This window comes from Xyrauchen texanus, chromosome 28, assembly GCF_025860055.1.
Source record: "Xyrauchen texanus isolate HMW12.3.18 chromosome 28, RBS_HiC_50CHRs, whole genome shotgun sequence".
NCBI lineage: Eukaryota > Metazoa > Chordata > Actinopteri > Cypriniformes > Catostomidae > Xyrauchen > Xyrauchen texanus.
In genome coordinates this window covers 39,468,055-39,494,298 of record NC_068303.1, presented here as the reverse complement: position 1 = coordinate 39,494,298, position 26,244 = coordinate 39,468,055, and the positions used below count along the sequence as shown (strand labels likewise).

The 26,244-nt window shown below is 42.0% G+C and overlaps 1 protein-coding gene and 1 non-coding gene across 3 annotated transcripts in view; one reads left to right on the top strand and one right to left on the bottom strand.

The window, feature by feature from the left end:
• The window catches only part of scara5 (scavenger receptor class A, member 5 (putative)), a 128,334-nt gene that overhangs the window by 5,864 nt on the left and 96,226 nt on the right, over positions 1–26,244 (top strand). For both annotated transcript variants that reach the window (XM_052096026.1, XM_052096027.1), the window contains exon 2: positions 6,904–7,040. In XM_052096026.1, coding sequence (XP_051951986.1) covers positions 6,904–7,040 — 137 coding nt within the window. The remainder of the gene's footprint in view (positions 1–6,903; positions 7,041–26,244) is intronic.
• trnae-uuc (transfer RNA glutamic acid (anticodon UUC)) lies at positions 21,428–21,499 on the bottom strand. The gene has a single exon. It is a non-coding gene; the product is annotated as a tRNA-Glu (tRNA).

The following is a 26,244-nucleotide window of genomic DNA, read 5'->3' as shown; positions in this document are numbered from 1 at the left end:
GCCCTTTCATGTGTGGCTATGATGTTCAGGTGTTGAAATGTGTTCGAGGCATGCTCCACAGTTGGCGCCAGGTCTGCAGCTGCCGTTCAAGTTTTTTACTTCTGATTTGATTGGATGGAAGTCACGAGACTCTCCCTAGCCAATCATGTTTATAGATAAAAATAAAATCAGAACAGGGAAGTAGCAAACACAGACGGTGTGAATATAGCGCATTAAAAATACAGTTACAGCACTTAAAATATACTCAAGTAAAAGCTTTTTAAAACTACTTACAAAAGTAAAAAAGTCTTCAGAGACAAAGGACAACTGCCTCTAAAAAGGACAGAAAGAGATGTGGTAGGCCAGATGTATAACCAAACAAGAGGATAAGTACATCAGAGTCTCTAGTTTGAGAAATAGACACCTCACTTGTCCTCAGCTGACAGCTTCCTTGAATTCTACCCGCTCAACACCAGTTTCATGTACAACAGTAAAGAGAAGACTTTTTTTTTTATTGTAATAGTAATTTTTCATGTTATTAATGTCCTGACTATACATTGTGATCAGTTGAATACCACTTTGGTGAATAAAAGTACCAATTTCTTTCCATGAGTCTTCCAGATCTTCCAGATCTAAACACACACATCTAATAGACATCTGTGAGCTGTATGTGTGCTGTCAGGGAATGTAAAGTGGACACATATGAACATTAGAAACATATGCACATAAAGTTGAGTGGTTTAATAGTCATCAGGTTTTATTACATGATATGTGCTGTAAATAGGCATGAAGACCTGAAATGTGTTTTTGCAGAGAAATTTGGGAAAATTTGGGGGTAACTAGGTGGTTGGGACACCACTGAGTATCGCTATTCTTTTGACGTCAACGTGACAAGGAAAGAGAAAATACAAGTTAATCCAGACATTACAGTAATAAATAACGTGTACACAAACTGCAAAAAATACATAATCCCTCCTTTTCATCTCACTATAATACTTGATTTTTGCTGCATTGTGACATGAAGGAGTATTAGATGGGAGTGGAGGTTTTATCATTTAAGTTGCTTCTATTAAGTCTTCCATGGTGAGCAACTGTACCGTAATTTCCGGACTATAAGCCGCAACTTTTTTCCCATGCTTTGAACCTCGCGGCTTAAACAATGACACGGCTAATATATGGATTTTTCCCGCTTTCAAATTTTATAAAAAAAAAAATAAAAAAAACATTCTGTGACGTGCTCAGTTTTTAGGCGGCATGAAGCTATCATTAGACCAATGAAATTGCCGAACGGGTTAAGGTCAAACAACTTTTTTTGTTTACTGTTTAGATTAAATCGAGCGTTCTGATTGGGGTAGTCATTTTGTCACCCTAATCTGGAGAAATGCATATGATGCTGCTTTCAAGTTGAAGGCGATTGATCTGGCTGTTGAAAAAGGAAATAGAGCTGCTGCACGGGAGCTTGGTCTTAATGAGTCGATGATAAGACGTTGGAAACAGCAGCGTGAGGAATTGACTCAGTGCAAAAAGACAACTAAATCTGAGGCTATTCAACTCCGACACCGAAGGAGATGACTTCAGTTATTTCAGTGCACAGGACGAGGAAGATAGTGACCAATGACTTTCTTGGTAGGCTGCTGTTTACTGCTAATTTTTTATTTTTTGTTACAAGCCGTGTGTGGCAGCGGGGGCGTGGTCAAGCGCCCGTCCGGGAGAGAAAAGCTGTCAGGGTGCTTACACCTGCGCTAAATTATGTCTAACACCGGTGTCTAATTTCAAGTGCCCTGCTTCACGTGTCCTTCTTGGGAAAACTGTCACACCTGCACCAGTGTGGCAGTTTTCAGCAGGGCACTTGACGTTCCAGGTAAGGCTTTTAATGGCCACAGCAATGTTTACAATCAATTTTATAAAGTTTCTCAATTCTTCTATGCGCCAACACTAGACTGACGTGTGTCACTCTCTCAGCTCTGTGGCTGCTGCCTTTTTATGCCGCTCTCCCCACGCTTACTGAAATTAGACACAGGTGTTAGACATATTCAGGTGCGCTCAATAGTCCGGAAATTACGGTAATATTAATTCTATATTATTCCATACCCTGTAAGTCTCATTCATATGTCATCATTAATTATGGATATGTCCTTTATTTGAAGTCTTTGTGAAAATGATTATGGTAAGGCTGTTTTACCATAAAAATTGTTTATGTATATTACAGAATTCTGCAATAAAAATGTGTAACTTCTCATGTAAGACAGTGGGTCACACGTCTGCTCTGATAGGGATGCTAAATGCAAATAAGAAAATGCAACAATCAAACAATTGTAAATCTTTTTTGTGATTAAAATGTTTTATTGATTCAAATATTAAACAAATAAAAGCAAAAACATATACAAACAGAATCAATACTTAACCCCCTCTATTAATTCCACACAAATAACTCTGAACCCTCAACCAAAAATCTTGAAAGCCAAAAGCCCGACTCAAAATATAACTTGCCCTAAATAACCAAAACTCCACCTTCCGCAACGAAATAGTATTATATCGGTATTTCAATTGGGTCAATTTCCTGAGGCCATCAGACGGCATTCGGCACTTCAGTTCTGTCTCTGTACTTTCAATATTCTCTTCCAACTCCATGAGTTCTCGTGCTTTGGATTTTTTGGTGAATGAGGCATACTGTATGATCCGACCCCTAAGAACTGCCTTAAGTGCCTCCCATGCCACGCTCCCAGAGGATACTGAGGACCAGTTGTCTCCATATAAACATTGATTTCAGCCTTTATCATTCATTGGAAATCAGGATTTTGATTTTTTTCTTTTTCTCCTTATGTGGCAACACCAGGGTGTGATCTGAGACTAAGATGTTACCAATTGAGCAATCCAAAACAGATGAAATGAGGGACTTAGATATAAAAAAATATTAGATATTATATTTTATATATTATAGATATTATAAATTATAATACTATAATAAATCTTATGGACTGATGAAAAAAAGTATAGTCCTTACCAGATGGGTTCAAAAGTCTCCAGATATCTTTAAGACCAAGATTTTTACACATCCTGGGAAGTGTCAGTGTTGCCCAGTGTTGTACACTCTTTTGCTTCACTATGATCAAGGACTGAATCCATAAATAGATTAAAGTCTCGTCCCAATATATCATGAGTGGCACCAGTAGCTTGCAACATCCCTTCAACATCAATAAAAAAGCCCTGATCATCAATGTTAGGTGTGTAAATATTAGCCAAAATCAACCTTTGCCCCTGAATTTCTGCTAAAACAATAATGACTCTTCCTAATTTATCTTTAATCGGTTTGAGACGTTTGAATTGTAGATGTTTACTTATCAATGTAATGACCCCCTCCTGCTCTTACTTGAGCCAGCACTAAAGAAACCTTGTCAACCCCATATCTTCCCAAATTTTTCAGCTTCCTGCAGGAAAGATGTGTTTCTTGTAGAAACACAATATCATTTTTCTTACGTTTTAGAAAATAAATAACCTTCCTTCTTTTTATGGGGTGCCCCAACCCCATAATGCGACGTGCCAAGCATGGGAGCAGGCCGCGCCTTTTCTCTCTCTATGTTTTTCGCAGAGTTATACAGAGTTATTTTAGTACCCATAGTGGGTCTGTTCGGGGAATTCTTCCGCTAAATTCGCAGACCAGAGGCCTAGGGATGAGTCATCCAGGGAGATGCCTACTTGCACAGCCCCCGGGGCCAGCTGTGTGCCAGTACCAGAGTTAGGGCAATGGGAGGTCTCTTGGGAAGCGTTCAACGCCGCTGTGTATTGCTCTTTTAGAGAAATTAAACTCTTTTAGGAAAATATTCTCTTTTAGAAGCGCTGCCGAAGTGCCCAGGGGCAAAGCTGCACTGCCGTGCAGAGAAGGAGAAAGCCACTGATATGCGCTGTAGATCCAACAGAGATATGCTCTACAGAGATGAGTGGAAAGTAAGTGACTGCAACTCGCTGATCACACAACCGCTCGGCTCCTCAATCCTCATGGAAACAGGTCTATCTATGCTTTGCCGAACCACTCCCAAATCAGCTGGACCACCTGGGGGTGGAGCCTCCACTCTCCGCTGAGCGTACCTTGTCATGAGAGCGCATCCGCTGCCATATTGAGGTTGGCCGGGATGTGAGTGGCGTGCAACGACTTGAGTTGTTGCTGGCTCCAAAGGAGGAGATGGTGGGAGAGTTGTGACATATGACGAGAGCGCATGCCGTCTTGGCGATTTATGTACGCTATCGTAGCGGTGCTGTATGATTGAATCAAAAAGTGCTTGCCCCGTATTAGTGGGAGAAACCACCGCAGGCCAAGTATTACAGCCAGCAACTCTAGGCAGTTGATGTGCCAACCCAGCCATGGCCCCTGTCCAGGAGCCAGCGGCTGCATGCCCGTTGCACATGGCACAGGGGACAGGGACACGCCGAAGGGAAGGACCTTGTACTGATATGCCTGGCCGTCGAACGCGAACCGTAGGAAGGGTCGTGTCGAGGCAAGATAGAGACGTGGAAGTACACGTCCATCAGGTCGGTCTACCACTGCGAACCAATCTTGATGCCTGACACAAGTTAGAATATGTCTTTGTGTGAGCATTTTGAATGGGAGTTTGTGAAAGGCCCGGTTGAAAACTCGCAAGTCCATGATCAGTCGTAAGCTGCCGCCTTTCTTGGGTACGATGATGTAAGGGCTGAAGAAACCCTTCTTCATTTCAGCTGGAGGGACAGGCTCTATCACGTCTTAGAGTAAAAGGGTCTCGATCACTGCACGTAGGGTGTTGGCGTCTTCACCGTGCACCGAGGTAAAGCAGACGCCACCGAAAGGGGGCAGGGGCCGGGCGAACTGAATCACGTAGCCGAGTTGGATGCTCCTTGCTAACCAGCGTGACGGGTTGGGAAGTGAGAGCCACGCATCCAAGCTGTGTGCGAGGGGCACTAAGGGGATGATCGTTTTTGACGTACCTGGCGAGGCTTCACAGCAGGTCGGGGCAGGAAGTGTGGCGTCGGGAGGCAGAATCGCGTCCCGAGGCTCTGGTGCTGAGAAAAGACTCAAAGCACTTACCTTGCTCTGCACACCCGGCAGGGGGCGGGTTAGTGACTGAGGAGTCCTTTGGACTCGTCAGAACCGGCCGGCCGGAGGGCTGCAGTTGTGGGTCCAGAGACGAGAGGTCCACGTCATCCTCAATCCAGTGGGAAGAAGGAGTGATGCGGGGGGCAGCTGGAGTGGTGTTCCTCTTTAAGAAGGAAAGCCTCGACCGCAACGCTGTCATGGTGAGGTTCTCGCAGTGAGAACACGAACCATCCACAAATGCTGCCTCAGTGTGATCACTGCCCAGACACACAAGGCAGCGTCTGTGACTGTCAGGAGCAGAGAGAAATCGACCGCATCCAGGAACTACACAGGGGCGGAAGGGCATCTTTATGAAGATGCGTCCTGAAAAGGACATTCAACGCTGCTGTGTATTGCTGTTTTAGAGAAATTAAACTCTTTTAGGAAAATATTCTCTTTTAGAAGCGCTGCCGAAGTGCCCAGGGGCAAAGCTGCACTAACGTGCAGAGAAGGAGAAAGCCGCTGATATGCGCTGTAGATCCAACAGCATACGCTCTACAGAGATGAGTGGAAAGTAAGTGACTGCAACTCGCTGATCACACAACCGCTCGGCTCCTCAGTGCAAAACCTGAATGGACAGATGCATGATTCCCTCCTTTTAGAGGGACATGCAAACTCTGTCTGCCAATTTCTCATTGGCCTTTTCTCAAGTTCAGAGATACGCGAGGCTCTTAAGAAAGACCCCTAGTGTCACTTCATTCGACACAACGTCGAAGTGAGCGACAGACGGGGAATGTTGACTTTAGCATTTTTTATTTTAGCTTAAGACCCACTCACTTCAAAAACAGACAATGCAAAAATGGTCATTAAAGAAATATAATGGCAATTTCAAGCAAAATGAAATATGGGGTGCACAAAATATTTGTGTGATATTATAACATGCTTTCCCCTAATCAATAAAATGGGATATCTCTGAAGAAAATGGTTAGAAAATATATAATTATCATCAAATGGACAGTAAATGTACCCTACATTATAGAATGAACCTGTTAATGGTTCATGGTGAAATATTTGTAAATGTGAATCTTTGATTTTGAGGACATTTTTTGTTATGTTTGTATGATAAACAAGTTTTAGTACTGTGCTAGTTCACCACTTGATGTAACCAGTCTGGATCCTGAAGCGAAAGCAGTTCAGGATACACAATCAAATGAAAGGAGACAAATGTTAGAGACAGATGCGAAATGTGGGTCTTTTTTTCCTGGTCTCCAGTTATCTAGTGGTTATACAGTGATGTGAGTTGAATAAAAGCCACATGAGCTCACAGTGCTGTCCACTCTTTATGCTGTACTGACAGTGTGCACTTTTGTAATCAGTGGAGCCCAGATAGAGTTCAATTTAATGACATTTTTAAACAAGACTCGGTTTTGCTTCTTAGGAGTTGACAGTGGTTGTAATGAACTACACACAGACTATGCAGTGTAAGAAAATATATAGAACAAATCTCAAGTTTTGATATGTCATCAAAATGGTTAGGATGTAATGGAATGGCTGTAATGCAAAAACATATATAAAATACAAAATATTAGTAACTGTATTCCATTGTATTACAAATTAAATGGTTGGTAATCAGAAAGTTCTTTTGTTTAATTTTTTGGAATGGTTTCCATTTGCATTTTAGTACATTTTATTCATGAAAATGTCTGATGGAATGAACTAATAGCTCTGCTCTTGCAAAGTACCTTGTGAACCCAAATAATTAACCTTGTGTTTTAAATGTAACCAAATTTGATATTAAAAATGTGTTAAAAATTACAACTTCACCTTTTGGCCACAGAATGTAGTGTAATCAACTGAATAAGTTTATTGTGTGTTAGCCTGTTTTCCAGTGTGTTGTGGATGGAACATAAGGCAATGTACCAAACCACCACCAATGAAGATAGGGATAACAACTCATTCTATGAGGAGGGCTACGATGGGATGAATCTATCAAAACTCAACCTCTGTGAAGAAGGTAAGGGTCACTGCATTAAAATTTACCACTGAAAATTGTTTGCTAAAAATGCTGTAAAAATGCAGTTTTCATACGAAAGAGAAAATAAACCTAAAACCTGGGCTGGAAATTTTAAGAGACACTGTTACTTGACCAGAACTGTCAACAATTTAAAAAGGTTATAATGGGCTACATTCACATTGCAGCTTAATGTTGCCAAAATCGTATTTTCAAATTCAATTTTTTGTTACGTTGTTCACTTGACATGAATTTAGGAATTAGTTTTTAGATCATTGTAATAATCAAAAAATGTTGCTTTCAGTATCAGACAAGGATCATCATTTTGTTGTATCACAATTGTTAATTTATGTATTCTACTCCTGAGCAGTATTCTTATTGCTTTGTTACTACACTTCACCAATAGTACATTTTCAACCAAATTTTTGTTGTCTATCTCAAATCCTCTAGCACCACCAACAGTTCAATATATTGCATATTTTAGCTTATAACTTAAACATAAAGTTCTCTTACGAGAGGTTCTCTCGTATTGCGTAAGCTAGCTTACGCTACGGGAAAGATTAATCTTTTCTGAGATATTGAAGCCAAAAAATTATCCTTAATTTTGTATCATTTGTCAACGCAGTGCAGCAACTGCAGACCTTGAGCGGGCTAGCTAGCGAGCTCATTGGTTGCTCTGCGGCAACTGCTGCAGCCTATAGACGAACTTGGCTGAACTCGCGTCCAATGAGAGGCATCCGCGCTTACTGCATCAAAGCCCGCCAAAATGGGCGTGGCTAGAGTGCATATAAGCGTAGTTCGTGAGGCTGAAACCCTGATTTTCATCTCTTCAGCGAAGCTCTTCGCATCTCTGAACTGGAAGCCGCGTCGCCATTCGAGGGGCATCTAGCAAGCTTGGACAGCGCCGAAGAAGCCGACCGCCTCCGCCACCTTCAGCCATCCTGCGAAGCTACGCCATCCGGCGACGTATCCTTTTTAGAGCAAGCTAGTTCTTAACGAACTTCACAAAAGAGTAACAAGCGTCTTTTTAAGATGCCTCGCACCACTTGCACTTCATGCCGCCCCTCTCAGCGCGGAGACCGCCACATCATCTGCGCTCTCTGCCTGGGACTGGGGCATGCAGAGCTCGCCTCGCTGAAGGTGGATGCGACCTCTGCGAGGAGCTTCTGATGTCGACCCTGCGGGCTCGACTCGGCGCTCAGAACCGAAGCCGCCGTGCCGCCTTCCATTCCGCCACGCAGGAAAAGCGCCGCTCCCAAAGGCTGCCAGAACCGTTGATAGAAGCGACTGCCTCGCCGAGCCTCTCCTCGAAAGCATCGCTCTCACCCTCCCCGCCCCGGGACGCCGCAGTTGCCGCCCAGCGGCCGCGACTGCGCCATCTCGGAGGACGAGGCGGAGGATAAGGGCTGTTCCATCATGGCTTCGGACAGCGAGGAGTGGTCAGGCTCCCACGCCTCCTCCTCGCCCAGGAATCCAGCAGGACCCACGCCGAGTCGGCGGGGAACTAACACGCCCTCACACAGGCCGCCGACCGCCTAGGGCTCGAGTGGTCACCGCCCCTGAGCAGGCTCCCAACAGACTCGACGGCTGCTTTCTTCAGAGCCGTCGCCACGCAACACCCGCGGCCCGGGCCGCTCCCTTCCTGCCGGAACTCCACATTGAGCTTGCAAAGTCGTGGAACGCGCCTTTCTCGGCTAGGATCCGTTCCCACGTCTCCACCCCTCTTGCTTCGGTGGACGGCGCCACCGAGAAGGGCTACTCCTCCATCCCCCCGGTCGAGGATTCGGTAGCAGCACACCTTTGCCCGCCCTCCGCGAGATGGCGGTCTAAGCCAGTGCTCTAAGGCCTGCAGAGCGACTTCCGCCTATGTTGGCCGCGCCTATTCCGCCGCCGGCCAAGCCGCGATCTGCTCTGCACTCCATGGCCGTCTTACAGATCCTCCAAGCGGACCTTCTTCGGGAGTGGGATGAGAAAGGCAGGCACCCAGAGGCTGTTACAGATCTAAGAAGCGCGACGGACCTTGCCCTTCAAGGCCACCAAAGCTGCAGCCCAAGCTCTAGGGAAGTGCATGGCCTCACTGACTGTGACCGAGAGACACCTGTGGCTAACGCTAGCCGACATGGGAGAAGCAGAGCGCTCCACGTTCCTCAACGCACCGCTCTCTCCGACCGGTCTCTTCGGCTCCGCGGTGAGTGGCATTGTTGACCGCTTTTCAGAAGTCCAGAAAGCCACCCAAGCCATGAACCTCTTCCTGCCGCGTCGCGCTAGCTCCTCTGCAGGCCGCCCATGTGACCAGCCTCCTGCACGAGCATCTTCACAGCGCCCAGCTCAACAAAGTCAGACTTCTCAGCGTCGACAGGGCGGCCGCCTCGATCAGCGCTCAGACAGCCGCCGCGAGACCGCCGCCTCGTGGGCCTCGGTCTAAGGTTGCGCTGAAACCTGAGCAACCGAAGTCCTCCTAGCCTTGTTGAAAAAATGACGGCTCAGTCCCGCCGCGGCCGGAGCACCGTCAAAGCTTTGCCCCCTGTCAGTCCCCCTCTCTCAGGCTACTACAGTGGTGGATTCAGCAGCCAACAAGCCGGTGATACTGCCCGCTTGCCTGCACTCAAACGGCGTTTTCACGGCGACCCAAAGAAATCTTGTAAAGAGCAAACATGCCTTATGTGTAGAAAATGTGCCCACAATCCAGTGTTCACCCCTACACACAAGCATTACACTTCCCGTGTTCCTATCAGAGCCCACTCACATAAAGCGGACACAGCCCGCTCGAGTGTTAGAGTCAATAAACGCGCCACCTAATCCGTGGCGCGTGCCCCTTCTCTGGCCGCTCTGTCACACGACCAGCCTTATGTGTAGAAAATGTGCCCACAATCCAGTGTTCACCTCTACCCACAAGCATTACACTTCCTGTGTCCCGATCAGAGCCCACTCACATAAAGCGGACACAGCCCGCTCGAGTGTTAGAGTCAATAAACGCGCTCACGAATACGCGCGCGCGCTCCATTCTCTGCCCGCTCTGTCACACGGCCAGCAAACACTTCTCTGTATGTAAGTCCCGTGCCCGTGACTATGCTCGCGCATCACTTAACAGATGTGACTCTTTACCCATTCACCTCAATCGGGAAGTCACTCACAGAACAGCCTGTCCCTGCTGTCTGCGAAGCAGTCATGCATAAGCACAGTAAGCGCTCACACATTCTGTTCAGCTGCTGTGTGCAGCAATCAGGGCGATTTGGCCATTCACCCTCTAGCGTTACGCTTCAAAGCGTGGGAAGCTATCCCAGGGATATCCAAATGGGTGTTAAGCACAATAAAACAGGGCTATTTGCTACAGTTCGATCGCCGCCCTCCCCGCTTCAGAGCGCGGCTCAAAACTATTGTGAACACGGAAGCAGCCTGCATGCTTCGCTGAGCGAGTCGGGGTTTTACAGCCGTTATTTTCTTGTTCCCAAGAAAGACGGCGGCCTCAGACCAATATTAGATCTCAAGGGTTTGAACAAGGTGCTTGCAAAAGACCGCTCAAAATGCTTACAATCAGGAAACTCCTCGCAGATACGCGCCAGGGGACTGGTTTATCTCTCTCGATCTGAAAGATGCCTACTTTCAGATTCAGATAAATCCCCGCCACAGGCCATTCTTGAGATTCGCCTCGACGGCCAGGTTTATCAATGCACCGTCCTTCCGCTCAGCCTGTCTTTAGCACCCCGTACTTTCACGAAGTGCATGGATGCGGCGCCGCACCCCTCGCGGAGTCAGGGCTTGCGAATTCTGAACTATTTGGACGACTGGCTGATTATGGCACAGTCACATACGGAGCTTCTGTCTCACAGAACAGTTCTCCTCAGCCATCTGAACAGTTTGGGTCTTGCAGTCAATTGGACCAAGAGCTCACTACAGCCCAGTCAGGCAATTTCCTTCCTTGGAATAGAACTAGACTCCATGGCAATGACGGCTCGCTTATCTACACAGCTGCGCCGTGTTCAGCGACTAGCCGCATCCTTTCAGATGAACAGCCTCACGCCTCTGAAAAAATTTCAGAGAGTGCTAGGTTACATGGCCTCAGCCGCAGCAGTACTTCAGCTGGGTTTACTGCGCATCGCCCGCTTCAGCATTGGCTAAACACCCGCGTCTCGCCGGGCTTGGGCCACAGGCCGCCAGCCGATCAAGGTGACTCAGACCTGTATTTCAGCTCTGCAGCCCTGGACAGTGGCCGAATGGTATCAGCGGGAGTGACGATGGGAGCTGTATCTCGCCGAAAGTCATCTCGACAGACGCGGCCCAACACGGGTTGGGGCGCGGTCTGCGAGGGCTCTCCGGTTTTTGGCCTATGGTCAGTTCAGGAAAAGCTCCTTCACATAAATTGTCTGGAAATGATAGCGGTCGAGTACACGCTTGTGCGCTTTCTCCCGGTCATTCAGGGTCACCATGTCCTGGTCCGTTCGGACAACAGATCTGTGGTATCCTACCTAAACCGTCAGGGCGGTGTCAGATCCAGGAACCTCTTCCATCTGACGAAACGCATACTGAGTTGGTCCTAGTGCCACCTGCGCTCGCTGAGGGTGACGCACGTGCCAGGCCACCTGAACGACGGCCCAGACAGACTGTCCAGAGACAATATTCCTCCAGGGGAATGGTCCCTGCACGCTCAAACAGTCCAGAAGTTATGGCGCATATTCGGCAGAGCAGAGATAGACCTCTTTGTGTCAGAAGAGAACTCTCACTGCCCAATATTTTTGCGCTTTGTCAGTTAAAGCGAAATTGCGCTTTAACTGACAAAACATGTGCTTTGTCACTACAAATGAGTACCGTCAGTATTTTGGTAAACAGGTTTATTTTATATAGAATTCTGACGTAATATCTTTAATACAAAAGTTTGTTACATTTTTTTTTTTTAACCATGAGATTCTAAAACAGTGGATATTGAATTATATTAGTTTATTTTACTCAAACAGACGATACTGGCAGAGCAAACTCATTTAGACGGACTCTTTATTAACAAGGGTTAGGCTATTTATTTTTACCAGAGACTAAAACGTATTTTAAACCAAATGTTCAGATTGGCAAACACAATATTGTCATTGAAATAGTATGCATTATAAATTGTAACTTTAGCAAGTGTTGTATTGCATTTTTCCAATCAAATTAATAAGGCGTTTTTGATCCAGACTTTAAGGCGACGATCGACAAATGTTTTGTGGCTGGGGGTGAAGACGCGCCAAGATTTCGAAGTGTCAGGGATTTTGGTATAGTCTGGACAGTCCTTTCAAATTATTCAGGCATTAAACTATCAAACATATCAATGTTGATTTATTCAGTTCTAAAAGAGTGTAACTAAACATACATCCAAGAAATAGTTTACACAAATTATATTTGTAGGCTACTATTAATATTGTAAATATCCATGGGTGCGTTTCTTCACGAGCATTCGTCTGCTGCAGATTTGTCAGATCTATATTTACCTACAGTCATAACAAGTGACATAAAAAATGCACATCCGATATAAACTCAAAAAATAGAGCAATTTACTTAAATCAATGAGTGGTATACATTTAAAATTGATGTGTACCAAAATAATACATTCTGATGATTGTGCTCATACTTGTGTGAACTGTTGAATACTAATGGGGAAAATGAGCAAATGCAAGATTGGCTATGAGAGAGCAGCCAGACTTGATTGCCTCCACCTGGGTGTTGTTGCGGAAAGGAAGTGGAACACGGGCAAAAGAGAGGACGAGGATCTGTTGATTTATTTGCAGCCTGGACTTATTAATCTGATGTTTAATAAAGTAAACTGTCTTTGTGAAATAGTCTGAGTGGTTGTGTGATTTATCTTCTGGCATTGACAAGTAGGCCTAATGAAATAACATAACTGTTACACTTGCAAAAGTTTTGACAAATGCAATGTATGTTTAACAACACGTCTTAAACATGAGAGACAAAGGCGGTTATAAAAGCAATGGATACATGAGACCATTGAATTGAATCTGAAGCGTTATAGAAAGAGAATGCCAAACGAAGTGCAAGTTCTCGATATGTGACTGAAAATGATAGAATTAAACTTAAAAAGTACAATGCTCAGAACTATGCAACCAACAAGCAACATCAGTATCAACATAAAAGAACAGAGCGACAGAAGTATGCCAATATCAAACAGCTACAAAGGATATAACTATTTCTTCTTTTCGTTGTAAAAAGCAGGCTGAACGGTGTGTTGTTTACACTTTCAAACAATATGTTTGTTTACTTCTGTAAGGGGTTAAACCGTTTCATTAGGTAATACGAGGTTTATACACGTGTATTATTCGGTAGTCAATCTAAAAATATTTTATTTTAAGCCGTAGTAAAAAACTCATTACATTACATGTGGTCTTCAGATTTGAAAACACAACCCATTTAAAACAGACTGTCTAGTGTATTTTGTGTGCAAATGTCACCGATGAGACACGTTTGTGTGCGTAGACGGCAGCGGGTGTTTAACAAGTGCATTACTCTTTTAAAATGATATTTTTCCAAGCTAATGTTTGGCATTAGTTTAGCAAACACTTTTATTTCACTAAAACACAATAATATATATTTTTTTAGCTATAGCTCTAACAACAAATATCTTACATTTTTACCTTTAACAATGTTTCCAAATCAGTGGATATTGGTTGTGAAGCAAACTCATTCAGATTTTCACTTTTAAAGATAAGGAATAAATGGTGTTACTGAAAGATTACGTTTAACATTAGTTTAACAAACACGGCTATGTTACTAAATTGCAGTAACACATTTAAATGCTAATTTAGATGCATCTTTAGCACAAAGATTCTTAAATTTATTAAAGACATGAAAAGTATCTTTCTAAAACGATGTGTAAAGGGTGTGCTGCAAATTAAATCCACATTCACTAGGCAATACAGTATTTTAGCAAACAGGTTTATTTGACTAAAACGCTAATAATGTTTTTAAAGAATTCTGACGATATCTTTAATACAAAGGTTTGTTACATTTTTAATTTAAACATGAGATTCTAAAACAAAGTCTACGGTTATGCAGCAAAACACACATTCAGTTTAAATATGAACAAATATTTTAACAAAAATAAAGTTTTGTGTTTTGATTTATATTACTAAAACACGATAAAGCATTTCACGTAATTTTAGATGTATCTTTAACACATGTTGTCTTGCATTTTTACTTTTTGACAAAGAGAAATGTTTTTAAACATTAGGTGGTCTAACACATCTCTAGCAATGACGCTTTAAAGATGCTGAACAAAAACTTTACCATAAAATGTATTTAACATTTTTATTTCAACAATGATCATTTTAAATGAAATACCATACATTCATTGTAAAATGTAACAAAGATTCTTACATTTTTCCACCCAAAGTCTTTCAATCGATACTGAGCTCTTACAGGAAGTCAGAGGTCTGGGGTGGGAGGTTTTTCAGAATACGCACACACCCCCCTGATCAGACCTAATGGTGTCTTGTGTAATTCTGTTCAACAAAACAATATGGTGCCATGAGTTTCCTGGTGTTTTATGGCTTGCTTTCATTGAAAAGCATGGTGACAACCAAAAGTGTGAAAGAAGGGAGATAAAAGGGTTTATTTTGTTATAAAAGTTTTTCTTTTACCCATCAAGTGCTCCATGTAACGTTGTGAAACATGGTAGAGATGTGGTTAAAGAAGTATTGCTCTTTGTAATACAGGCAACAATTAAATATAATTACTTAAAAGAATAGAAAGTTTTTAGAAATCATTTGCTAAATCAATAGTTCAAATTCAGAGGTTTTTATAGTATGCTGTACACAGTTATCATAAAACCCATGTAAATTCAAGTGTGAACATTTCAAAGAAATGGGGTGCTAGCATACTGGACAACAATCAAATGACTTGTGATATACACACACAAGATATTTTAACACTTAATTCACACCCTGAAACTACATTCATGGTACTGTTACGTCAGTTCGGTGTCAAACACAAATGCAAAGGCTGCGTTTACTTTGACACTCATATTTTTGGTATTAATTTACTCATTCCTGGACCAAACCCCACACTCAGAAACGTGTACATGAACAAAAATGTGTACTGTTGTGATGCCAACTGATCATCGCTTTACTGATTTTTATTTCAAGAAAACCACAAAGTCTACCAATAACTGATGAAGTAACGTGTTTACAGGTGTGCATTTACTCACAAAAGTTCCTTTATTGCCACAATTGGATTTTTGTTTGTTGTAGAGTTATCCTCATTTGTAAATAGTTGTTTGTTTAAATGTTGCGATATTTTCTAGTTTACAAAGATGTCAGTTTTAACACACACACACACACACACACACACACACACACACACACACACACACACACACACACACACACACACACACACACAGGTAAGTATCATTATAATATCAAATTCACAACGACCAGTCCTTCTATACATTACACTAATGTAAGTACATTAACTTTGTCGTACATTGACTGAACCACAATAAATGTTACTCCAAACCTGGAATAAAATAATTTGCCAGAGTACCAGATTTATTTATTAGCCAACAAACATCCGGGTCAATTTTGAACAAATGTTGAAGTATTTTAAATATTACTTAAATCACAATACAGTTCTGGGTTTTAATGGCATGTGACATATGACTACAGAATGTTGCATATGAATAAAAAATAGTAAAATAGCGAAACTTCATGGTTGAGGGTTTTTCTATGATGAGTTTATCTCTTATTTTTGCTATTGTGTGGACATAGTATCACTTCTTTTACATTTGTCATCAGTGTTTACACTCAAATCTGGACACAGACCCTTCAATTCAGAATAAAATGACAGAGAGCTCAGTCAGATGTTTTATCACTTTGATTTATTTAATAACCACAGCTTGATGTTACTTGTTCTTTTAAGAAAGTTCACTTTCACAAAGATCTTCAGTCACTTAACGCGGTATCGATCTGCAGGACAATGACTGCAAAATGTAATTTACTTTTACACATCTAAAGCACAAGGAAGAGTGAAATACATGCAGGTACAAATAGTGTGTCAGTACAGCGTTTGTTTGTGCATGTGTGTAGTTAGTAAAGTGTTTGTATGGTGTGATGTTCCGATACAACCATTACAGACAACTAGATACTTTTAACAAATACTTGTAAAACAACCCTTCTTATTGGTCTTCATGGAAAAACTATAGTGATTACAACAAACATGATATATTTAAACAGTCTAGCTGTCAAAAACTGTTGATGTTTACTGAAATGCCATGAATTTCAAAATATTACTTTAGTATTTTAAAAACTGAATAAACTATTATAAAATAATGCAATAGAAGAACGATGTAAAATTAACAGTGTTAGTTCAAGAGTTAAGTGACTGAAGATCTTTGTGAAAGTGAACTTTCTTAAAAGAACAAGTAACATCAAGCTGTGGTTATTAAGTAAATCAAAGTGATAAAACATCTGACTGAGCTCTCTGTCATTTTATTCTGAATTGAAGGGTCTGTGTCCAGATTTGAGTGTAAACACTGATGACAAATGTAAAAGAAGTGATACTATGTCCACACAATAGCAAAAATAAGAGATAAACTCATCATAGAAAAACCCTCAACCATGAAGTTTCGCTATTTTACTATTTTTTATTCATATGCAACATTCTGTAGTCATATGTCACATGCCATTAAAACCCAGAACTGTATTGTGATTTAAGTAATATTTAAAATACTTCAACATTTGTTCAAAATTGACCCGGATGTTTGTTGGCTAATAAATAAATCTGGTACTCTGGCAAATTATTTTATTCCAGGTTTGGAGTAACATTTATTGTGGTTCAGTCAATGTACGACAAAGTTAATGTACTTACATTAGTGTAATGTATAGAAGGACTGGTCGTTGTGAATTTGATATTATAATGATACTTACCTGTGTGTGTGTGTGTGTGTGTGTGTGTGTTAAAACTGACATCTTTGTAAACTAGAAAATATCGCAACATTTAAACAAACAACTATTTACAAATGAGGATAACTCTACAACAAACAAAAATCCAATTGTGGCAATAAAGGAACTTTTGTGAGTAAATGCACACCTGTAAACATGTTACTTCATCAGTTATTGGTAGACTTTGTGGTTTTCTTGAAATAAAAATCAGTAAAGCGATGATCAGTTGGCATCACAACAGTACACATTTTTGTTCATGTACACGTTTCTGAGTGTGGGGTTTGGTCCAGGAATGAGTAAATTAATACCAAAAATATGAGTGTCAAAGTAAACTCAGCCTTTGCATTTGTGTTTGACACCGAACTGACGTAACAGTACCATGAATGTAGTTTCAGGGTGTGAATTAAGTGTTCAAATATCTTGTGTGTGTATATCACAAGTCATTTGATTGTTGTCCAGTATGCTAGCACCCCATTTCTTTGAAATGTTCACACTTGAATTTACATGGGTTTTATGATAACTGTGTACAGCATACTATAAAAACCTCTGAATTTGAACTATTGATTTAGCAAATGATTTCTAAAAACTTTCTATTCTTTTAAGTAATTATATTTAATTGTTGCCTGTATTACAAAGAGCAATACTTCTTTAACCACATCTCTACCATGTTTCACAACGTTACATGGAGCACTTGATGGGTAAAAAGAAAAACTTTTATAACAAAATAAACCCTTTTATCTCCCTTCTTTCACACTTTTGGTTGTCACCATGCTTTTCAATGAAAGCAAACCATAAAACACCAGGAAACTCATGGCACCATATTGTTTTGTTGAACAGAATTACACAAGACACCATTAGGTCTGATCAGGGGGGTGTGTGCGTATTCTGAAAAACCTCCCACCCCAGACCTCTGACTTCCTGTAAGAGCTCAGTATCGATTGAAAGACTTTGGGTGGAAAAATGTAAGAATCTTTGTTACATTTTACAATGAATGTATGGTATTTCATTTAAAATGATCATTGTTGAAATAAAAATGTTAAATACATTTTATGGTAAAGTTTATGTTCAGCATCTTTAAAGCGTCATTGCTAGAGATGTGTTAGACAGCCTAATGTTTAAAAACATTTCTCTTTGTCAAAAAGTAAAAATGCAAGACAACATGTGTTAAAGATACATCTAAAATTACGTGAAATGCTTTATCGTGTTTTAGTAATATAAATCAAAACACAAAACTTTATTTTTGTTAAAATATTTGTTCATATTTAAACTTAATGTGTGTTTTGCTGCATAACCGTAGACTTTGTTTTAGAATCTCATGTTTAAATTAAAAATGTAACAAACCTTTGTATTAAAGATATCGTCAGAATTCTTTAAAAACATTATTAGCGTTTTAGTCAAATAAACCTGTTTGCTAAAATACTGTATTGCCTAGTGAATGTGGATTTAATTTGCAGCACACCCTTTACACATCGTTTTAGAAAGATACTTTTCATGTCTTTAATAAATTTAAGAATCTTTGTGCTAAAGATGCATCTAAATTAGCATTTAAATGTGTTACTGCAATTTAGTAACATAGCCGTGTTTGTTAAACTAATGTTAAACGTAATCTTTCGTAACACCATTTATTCCTTATCTTTAAAAGTGAAAATCTGAATGAGTTTGCTTCACAACCAATATCCAATGATTTGGAAACATTGTTAAAGGTAAAAATGTAAGATATTTGTTGTTAGAGCTATAGCTAAAACAATATATATTATTGTGCTTTAGTGAAATAAAAGTGTTTGCTAAACTAATGCCAAACATTAGCTTGGATAAATATCATTTTAAAAGAGTAATGCACTTGTTAAACACCCGCTGCCGTCTCGCACACAAACGTGTCTCATCGGTGACATTTGCACACAAAATACACTAGACAGCCTGTTTTAAATGGGTTGTGTTTTCAAATCTGAAGACCACATGTAATGTAATGAGTTTTTTACTATGGCTTAAAATAAAATATTTTTAGATTGACTACCGAATAATACACGTGTATAAACCTCGTATTACCTAATGAAATGGTTTAACCCCTTACAGAAGTAAACAAACATATGGTTTGAAAGTGTAAACAACACACCGTTCAGCCTGCTTTTTACAACGAAAAGAAGAAATAGTTATATCCTTTGTAGCTGTTTGATATTGGCATACTTCTGTCGCTCTGTTCTTTTATGTTGATACGATGTTGCTTGTTGGTTGCATAGTTCTGAGCATTGTACTTTTTAAGTTTAATTCTATCATTTTCAGTCACATATCGAGAACTTGCACTTCGTTTGGCATTCTCTCTCTATAACGCTTCAGATTCAATTCAATGGTCTCATGTATCCATTGCTTTTATAACCGCCTTTGTCTCTCATGTTTAAGACGTGTTGTTAAACATACATTGCATTTGTCAAAACTTTTGCAAGTGTAACAGTTATGTTATTTCATTAGGCCTACTTGTCAATGCCAGAAGATAAATCACACAACCACTCAGACTATTTCACAAAGACAGTTTACTTTATTAAACATCAGATTAATAAGTCCAGGCTGCAAATAAATCAACAGATCCTCATCCTCTCTTTTGCCCGCGTTCCACTTCCTTTCCGCAACAACACCCAGGTGGAGGCAATCAAGTCTGGCTGCTCTCTCATAGCCAATCTTGCATTTGCTCATTTTCCCAATTAGTATTCAACAGTTCACACAAGTATGAGCACAATCATCAGAATGTATTATTTTGGTACACATCAATTTTAAATGTATACCACTCATTGATTTAAGTAAATTGCTCTATTGTTTGAGTTTATATCGGATGTGCATTTTTTATGTCACTTGTTATGACTGTAGGTAAATATAGATCTGACAAAAATGCAGCAGACGAATGCTCGTGAAGAAACGCACCCATGGATATTTACAATATTAATAGTAGCCTACAAATATAATTTGTGTAAACTATTTCTTGGATGTATGTTTAGTTACACTCTTTTAGAACTGAATAAATCAACATTGATATGTTTGATAGTTTAATGCCTGAATAATTTGAAAGGACTGTCCAGACTATACCAAAATCCCTGACACTTCGAAATCTTGGCGCGTCTTCACCCCCCCGCCACAAAACATTTGTCGATCGTCGCCTTAAAGTCTGGATCAAAAACGCCTTATTAATTTGATTGGAAAAATGCAATACAACACGTGCTAAAGTTACAATTTATAATGCATACTATTTCAATGACAATATTGTGTTTGCCAATCTGAACATTTGGTTTAAAATACGTTTTAGTCTCTGGTAAAAATAAATAGCCTAACCCTTGTTAATAAAGTGTCCGTCTAAATGAGTTTGCTCTGCCAGTATCGTCTGTTTGAGTAAAATAAACTAATATCATTCAATATCCACTGTTCTCATGGTTAAAAAAAAAATGTAACAAACTTTTGTATTAAAGATATTTCGTCAGAATTCTATATAAAATAAACCTGTTTACCAAAATACTGACGGTACTCATTTGTAGTGACAAAGCACATGTTTTGTCAGTTAAAGCGCAATTTCCACACACATACCGCACAAATGGTAAAAAGTTACCCCCCTCTGCATGGAAGCCCAATTTTGACCCAAAGTTTAGGTAGTTATCTATCCATCAACCCTCTATAGGCCACACACACACACACACACACACACACACACACACACACACACACACACACACACACACACACACACACACACACACACACACACACACACACGTTTAGGTAGTTATCTATCCATCAACCCTCTATAGGGCACACATACACACACACACACACACACACACACACACACACACACACACACACACACATATCTCCTAAGAGAAATGATGATATGAAATTAACACAGGTTTTAGGACTGTCTTGCATTTGTCACTGTTCTTAAACCATTATCGCAACCCTCAGCTCATGAAAGGACTGCACGAGAACTAATGTAAGATTTTTGTGTTAAATCTGTATTTTATAAAGCTGAACTATTTTGTTTTTAAAATGTAAGACCTTTTGTTAGTGTTACAGATAAAATTAATTATTGTGTTTGTTAATCTAATATCAAAGATTAAGGATGATAAACTATTTTCAATATTTTTAAAAATGTCTTTGATGTGTTTTGACAATCTGAACCTTTGATCTATAAAAAAGGTCACTGATAAAATACCACATATGCATTTGCTAACGATTTATTTATTATTTTTAAAAATGACTAGCATCCTTTGATTTTGATCAATCAATATCCACTGTTTAGAAACATCTGTTGTTAGAACTGCAATTAAATGAAATATTGTTTTTAATAATACGTGTATTTGTTAAACCAATATCAAAGACTATAGTTGTTGAAAACCACGTCATTGTGCCGAGAATGCCACTGAATTGCCTTTGTTTTCACAACAACTCCACGTAGATCAGAGCTCAGTTGATTACCATGCCACACCTCTCCCATACCGGGAGTCGAACCCAGGCCGCCTGGGTGAAAACCAGGAATCCTAACCTCTAGACCATATGGGAGTCTGAGAGGTGTTTAAAAACACATTTTCTCCTCTGTTAAAAAGTAAATAACAATCATTAACCATTAAATCCTTATTTTAAAGCGACCATCTGAATGTTTTTTGTCTTATCCAATATCCACTGTTTTAGAAAACACATTTTCTCCTCTGTTAAAAAGTAAATAACAATCATTAACCATTAAATCCTTATTTTAAAGCGACCATCTGAAAGTTTTTTGTCTTATCCAATATCCACTGTTTTAGAAAACATATCGGTTACCTAACGTAACCTCGGTTCTCTCTAGATGAGGGAACGAGTATTGCGTAAGCTAGCTTACGCTACGGGAAAGATTCATCTTTTCTGAGATATTGAAGCCAAAAAATTATCCTTAATTTTGTATCCATTGTCAACGCAGTGCGGCAGCTGCAGACCTTGAGCGGGCTAGCTAGCGAGCTCATTGGTTGCTCTGCGGCAACTGCTGCAGCCTATAGATGAGCTTGGGCGAACTCGCATCCAATGAGAGGCGTCCGCGCTCACTGCATCAAAGCCCGCCAAAAAGGGCGTGACTAGAGTGCATATAAGCGTAGTTCGTAGGCTGGAACCCTGGTTTTCATTGACTGAAGCAAAAAGTCGCCGTGGCGCGAGCACGGCCGGCTACGCAATACTCGTTCCCTCATCTAGAGAGAACCGAGGTTACGTTAGGTAACCGATACGTTCTCTTACGAGAGGTTCTCTCGTATTGCGTAAGCTAGCTTACGCTACGGGAACCCATTGTCAACGCCGTGCGCGCCAAGCATCCACTGTATGAGCCTCAGGGAATTAAGGGGGAACCCGGGGAGCCCTTATGAGTGGGGAAATAAGATTTGGCCGGCAAGAATGCGGGTCAGTGTTTGTGTAATATATAAGCACATAGTGGGAAGGGAACGACAGAGCGCCGGTGCCGGTCTGTGTGGAATGTGTCCCATCAGTGCAGCTCACCAGGGGAGCTGTAGCGTATTAAACCGCTAGTAGTTTTGCCTGCAGAGCGGGCACTTCCATATTGTAAAGTCTGACAAATGTGGAGGGGGAAGTCCATCCCGCTGCCACACATATGTCGTGAATGGGAATCCCGCTGGACCATGCCCACGAGGATGCCATGCCTCTAGTGGAGTGAGCCCTAATGCCCAACGGGCATGGCAGGTCTTTTGACGCGTATGCAGCAGCAATAGCTTCCACTATCAATCTAGATAGTGTCTGTTTCGAGGCGGCGAGACCTTTGGTGCGCCCTCCGAACGAAACGAAAAGCTGCTCAGAGCGTCTGAAAGCAGCGGAGCGCGCGGTATACAATCTCAGTGCTCTGACTGGGCAAAGGAGATTGGCGTCGCGTTCGCTATCGGATGCTGGTAGCGCCGATAGGGAAATGACCTGTGCTCTGAAAGGAGTACCGATCGCCTTGGGAACATAGCCGTGTCTAGGTTTTAAAATGACCTTGGAGTCACTTGGTCCAAACTCAAGACACGCAGCGCTGACAGACAGCGCGTGAAGGTCTCCCACACGTTTGACTGATGACAGGGCAGTCAGAAAAACGGTTTTGAGTGAAAGGTATTTCAAATCCACGGATTGAAGTGGTTCGAAATGGGGGGCTTTCATAGTTTCGAGAACTATAGAAAGATCCCAGATAGGAACCGATGGGGGCGCGGGGGTTCATCCTTCTAGCTCCCCTAAGGAAGCGGATGACCAGCTCGTTTTTCCCCATGACTGGCCGTGCAGGGGTTCAGCGAACGCCGCAACGGCTGCCACATACACTTTGAGCGTGGATGGGGATCTGCCCTTATCCAGCAGCTCTTGTAGAAATACGAGCAGCGACGACACCCCACATGTCCGCGGGTCCAGGTCTCTGTCGGTGCACCATTTTGAGAACACAGACCATTTTGACGCATAGAGTCTTCTTGTGGAAGGGGCTCTAGCGTGTATAATGGTATTTATTACTCCTTCTGGCAGAGCGACGGGTAGTCGTTGATCACCCACGCATGCAGTGCCCAGCACTCTGGGTGGGGATGCCAGATTGTGCCGCGAGCTTGAGAGAGGAGATCTGCTCTCACTGGGATGGGCCACGGCGCTGTCAGTGACAGCTGCGTAAGCTCCGGGAACCATGTCTGATTCTCCCAACTCGGGGCTATGAGGAGCACCGAGTGACGCGTTTCCCTGATCCTCTGCATTACCTGTGGCAATAGCGAGACGGGGGGAAGGCGTAAAGCGGGCGCCTGGGCCAGTCCTGGGCCAGCGCGTCCTCGCTTTTCGAGAAAAATATCGGGCAGTGAGAGTTCTCTTCTGACGCAAAGAGGTCTATCTCTGCTCTGCCGAATAGGTGCCATAACGTCTGGACTGTTTGAGCATGCAGGGACCATTCCCTTGGGGGAATATTGTCTCTGGACAGTCTGTCCGGGCCGTCGTTCAGGTGGCCTGGCACATGCGTCGCCCTCAGCGAGCGCAGGTGGCACTGGGACCAACTCAGTATGCGTTCCGTCAGATGGAAAAGGTTCCTGGATCTGACACCGCCCTGACGGTTTAGGTAGGATACCACAGATCTGTTGTCCGAACGGACCAGGACGTGGTGACCCTGAATGACCGGGAGAAAGCGCACGAGCGCATACTCGACCGCTATCATTTCCAGACAATTTATGTGAAGGAGCTTTTCCTGAACTGACCATAGGCCGAAAACCGGAGAGCCCTCGCAGACCGCGCCCAAACCCGTGTTGGACGCGTCTGTCGAGATGACTTTTCAGCGAGATACAGCTCCCATTGTCACTCCTCGCTGATACCACTCAGCCACTGTCCAAGGCTGCAGAGCTGAAATACAGGTCTGAGTCACCTTGATGGGTTGGCGGCCTGTGGCCCAAGCCCGGCGAGACGCGCGGGTGCTTAGCCAATGCTGAAGCGGGCACATGTGCAGTAAACCCAGCTGAAGTACTGATGCGGCTGAGGCCATGTAACCTAGCACTCTCTGGAATTTCTTCAGAGGCGTGAGGCTGTTCATCTGAAAAGATGCGGCTAGTCAGCTGAACACGCGCAGCTGTGTAGATAAGCGAGCCGTCATTGCCACGGAGTCTAGTTCTATCCCAGGGAAGGAAATTGTCTGACTGGGCTGTAGTGAGCTCTTGGTCCAATTGACTGCAAGACCCAAACTGTTCAGATGGCTGAGGAGAACTGCTCTGTGAGACAGAAGCTCCATATGTGACTTAGCCATAATCAGCCAGTCGTCCAAATAGTTCAGAATTCGCAAACCCTGACTCCGCAGGGGTGCGAGCGCCGCATCCATGCACTTCGTGAAAGTATGGGGTGCTAAGGACAGGCCGAACGGAAGGACGGTGTATTGATAAACCTGGCCGTCGAAGGCGAATCTCAAGAATGGCCTGTGACGGGGATTTATCTGAATCTGAAAGTATGCATCTTTCAGATCGAGAGAAATAAACCAGTCCCCCTGGCGCACATGCACGAGGAGTTTCCTGATTGTAAGCATTTTGAACGCTCTTTTTGCAAGCACCTTAGGGGACTGACAGGGGGCGAAGCTTTGACGGTGGTCCGGCCGCGGCGAGACTGAGCCGTCGTTTGTTCAACAAAGCTAGGAGGACTTCGGTTGTTCAGGTTTCAGCGCAATCTTAGGCCGAGGCGGTGAGGGGGGTAAGCTAGCTTACGCAATACGAGATAACCTCTCGTAAGAGAACACATTTTCTCCTCTGTTAAAAAGTAAATAACAATCATTAACCATTAAATCCTTATTTTAAAGCGACCATCTGAAAGTTTTTTGTCTTATCCAATATCCACTGTTTTAGAAAACACATTTTCTCCTCTGTTAAAAAGTAAATAACAATCATTAACCATTAAATCCTTATTTTAAAGCGACCATCTGAATGTTTTTTGTCTTATCCAATATCCACTGTTTTAGAAAACACATTTTCACCCTTTTGTTAATAAAAAAACTTGTACCATGTTTGACACCAAGCATTACACGCTCATTAAAGATGTCATTTAAACACATTTTAAACATAATACTGCTTTTTATGTCTTACAATAATAATAATAAATCCAAATGAACCCCACACACACATTACTTTAACATGTTTCTGAAAAACAACTCAATGATTACAACAATGAATTATTTCATCATGAACCATACATTATCTTGACATCTCATTTTCAAACCTAAACTCTTTTTAAATACACAGTTGTGGGGGCGGATACCTCTGCAAACATATAACATCAGATATGACCAAACACGTCACACCACAACACACACACCGGAATGGGGGAAGGTGGGTGGGAGGGAAAGAGGGCGGGCGGGGCGGGTGGGGCGGTGCGGGGCGGGGTGAGCGGAAGGGGAGAGGTCAAAGGTACAGCAATTAAGCCATAAATCATTTTTTGACACAAAGTATAGTATAAGAACTACTCTGGCTGAAACCAATATCCTTATAGCCAAATTATACTTCTACACCTATGCCGTAGCCTGACGTGCAACTCTTCAAATATGTAATAATGCATCACATTAACGCAGACCACTGTGATTGAACCGTCCCCCAGGATGACAGAAAATATATATGAGTTAGCTGTGCATTGTTTCAGGATTATTTTAAGAACTATTGTATCAACTGATCAATGATCGTGTCACCTTTTTTAGATTATTTCAGGTGGGAAAATCAGCTGTTTTTATATTTTGTTTATGTTTCACAAAGTAACAAGTGTGTGGGATGTTTTGTGCATTAATTGACTGATTGTGCATCAACTGGCCT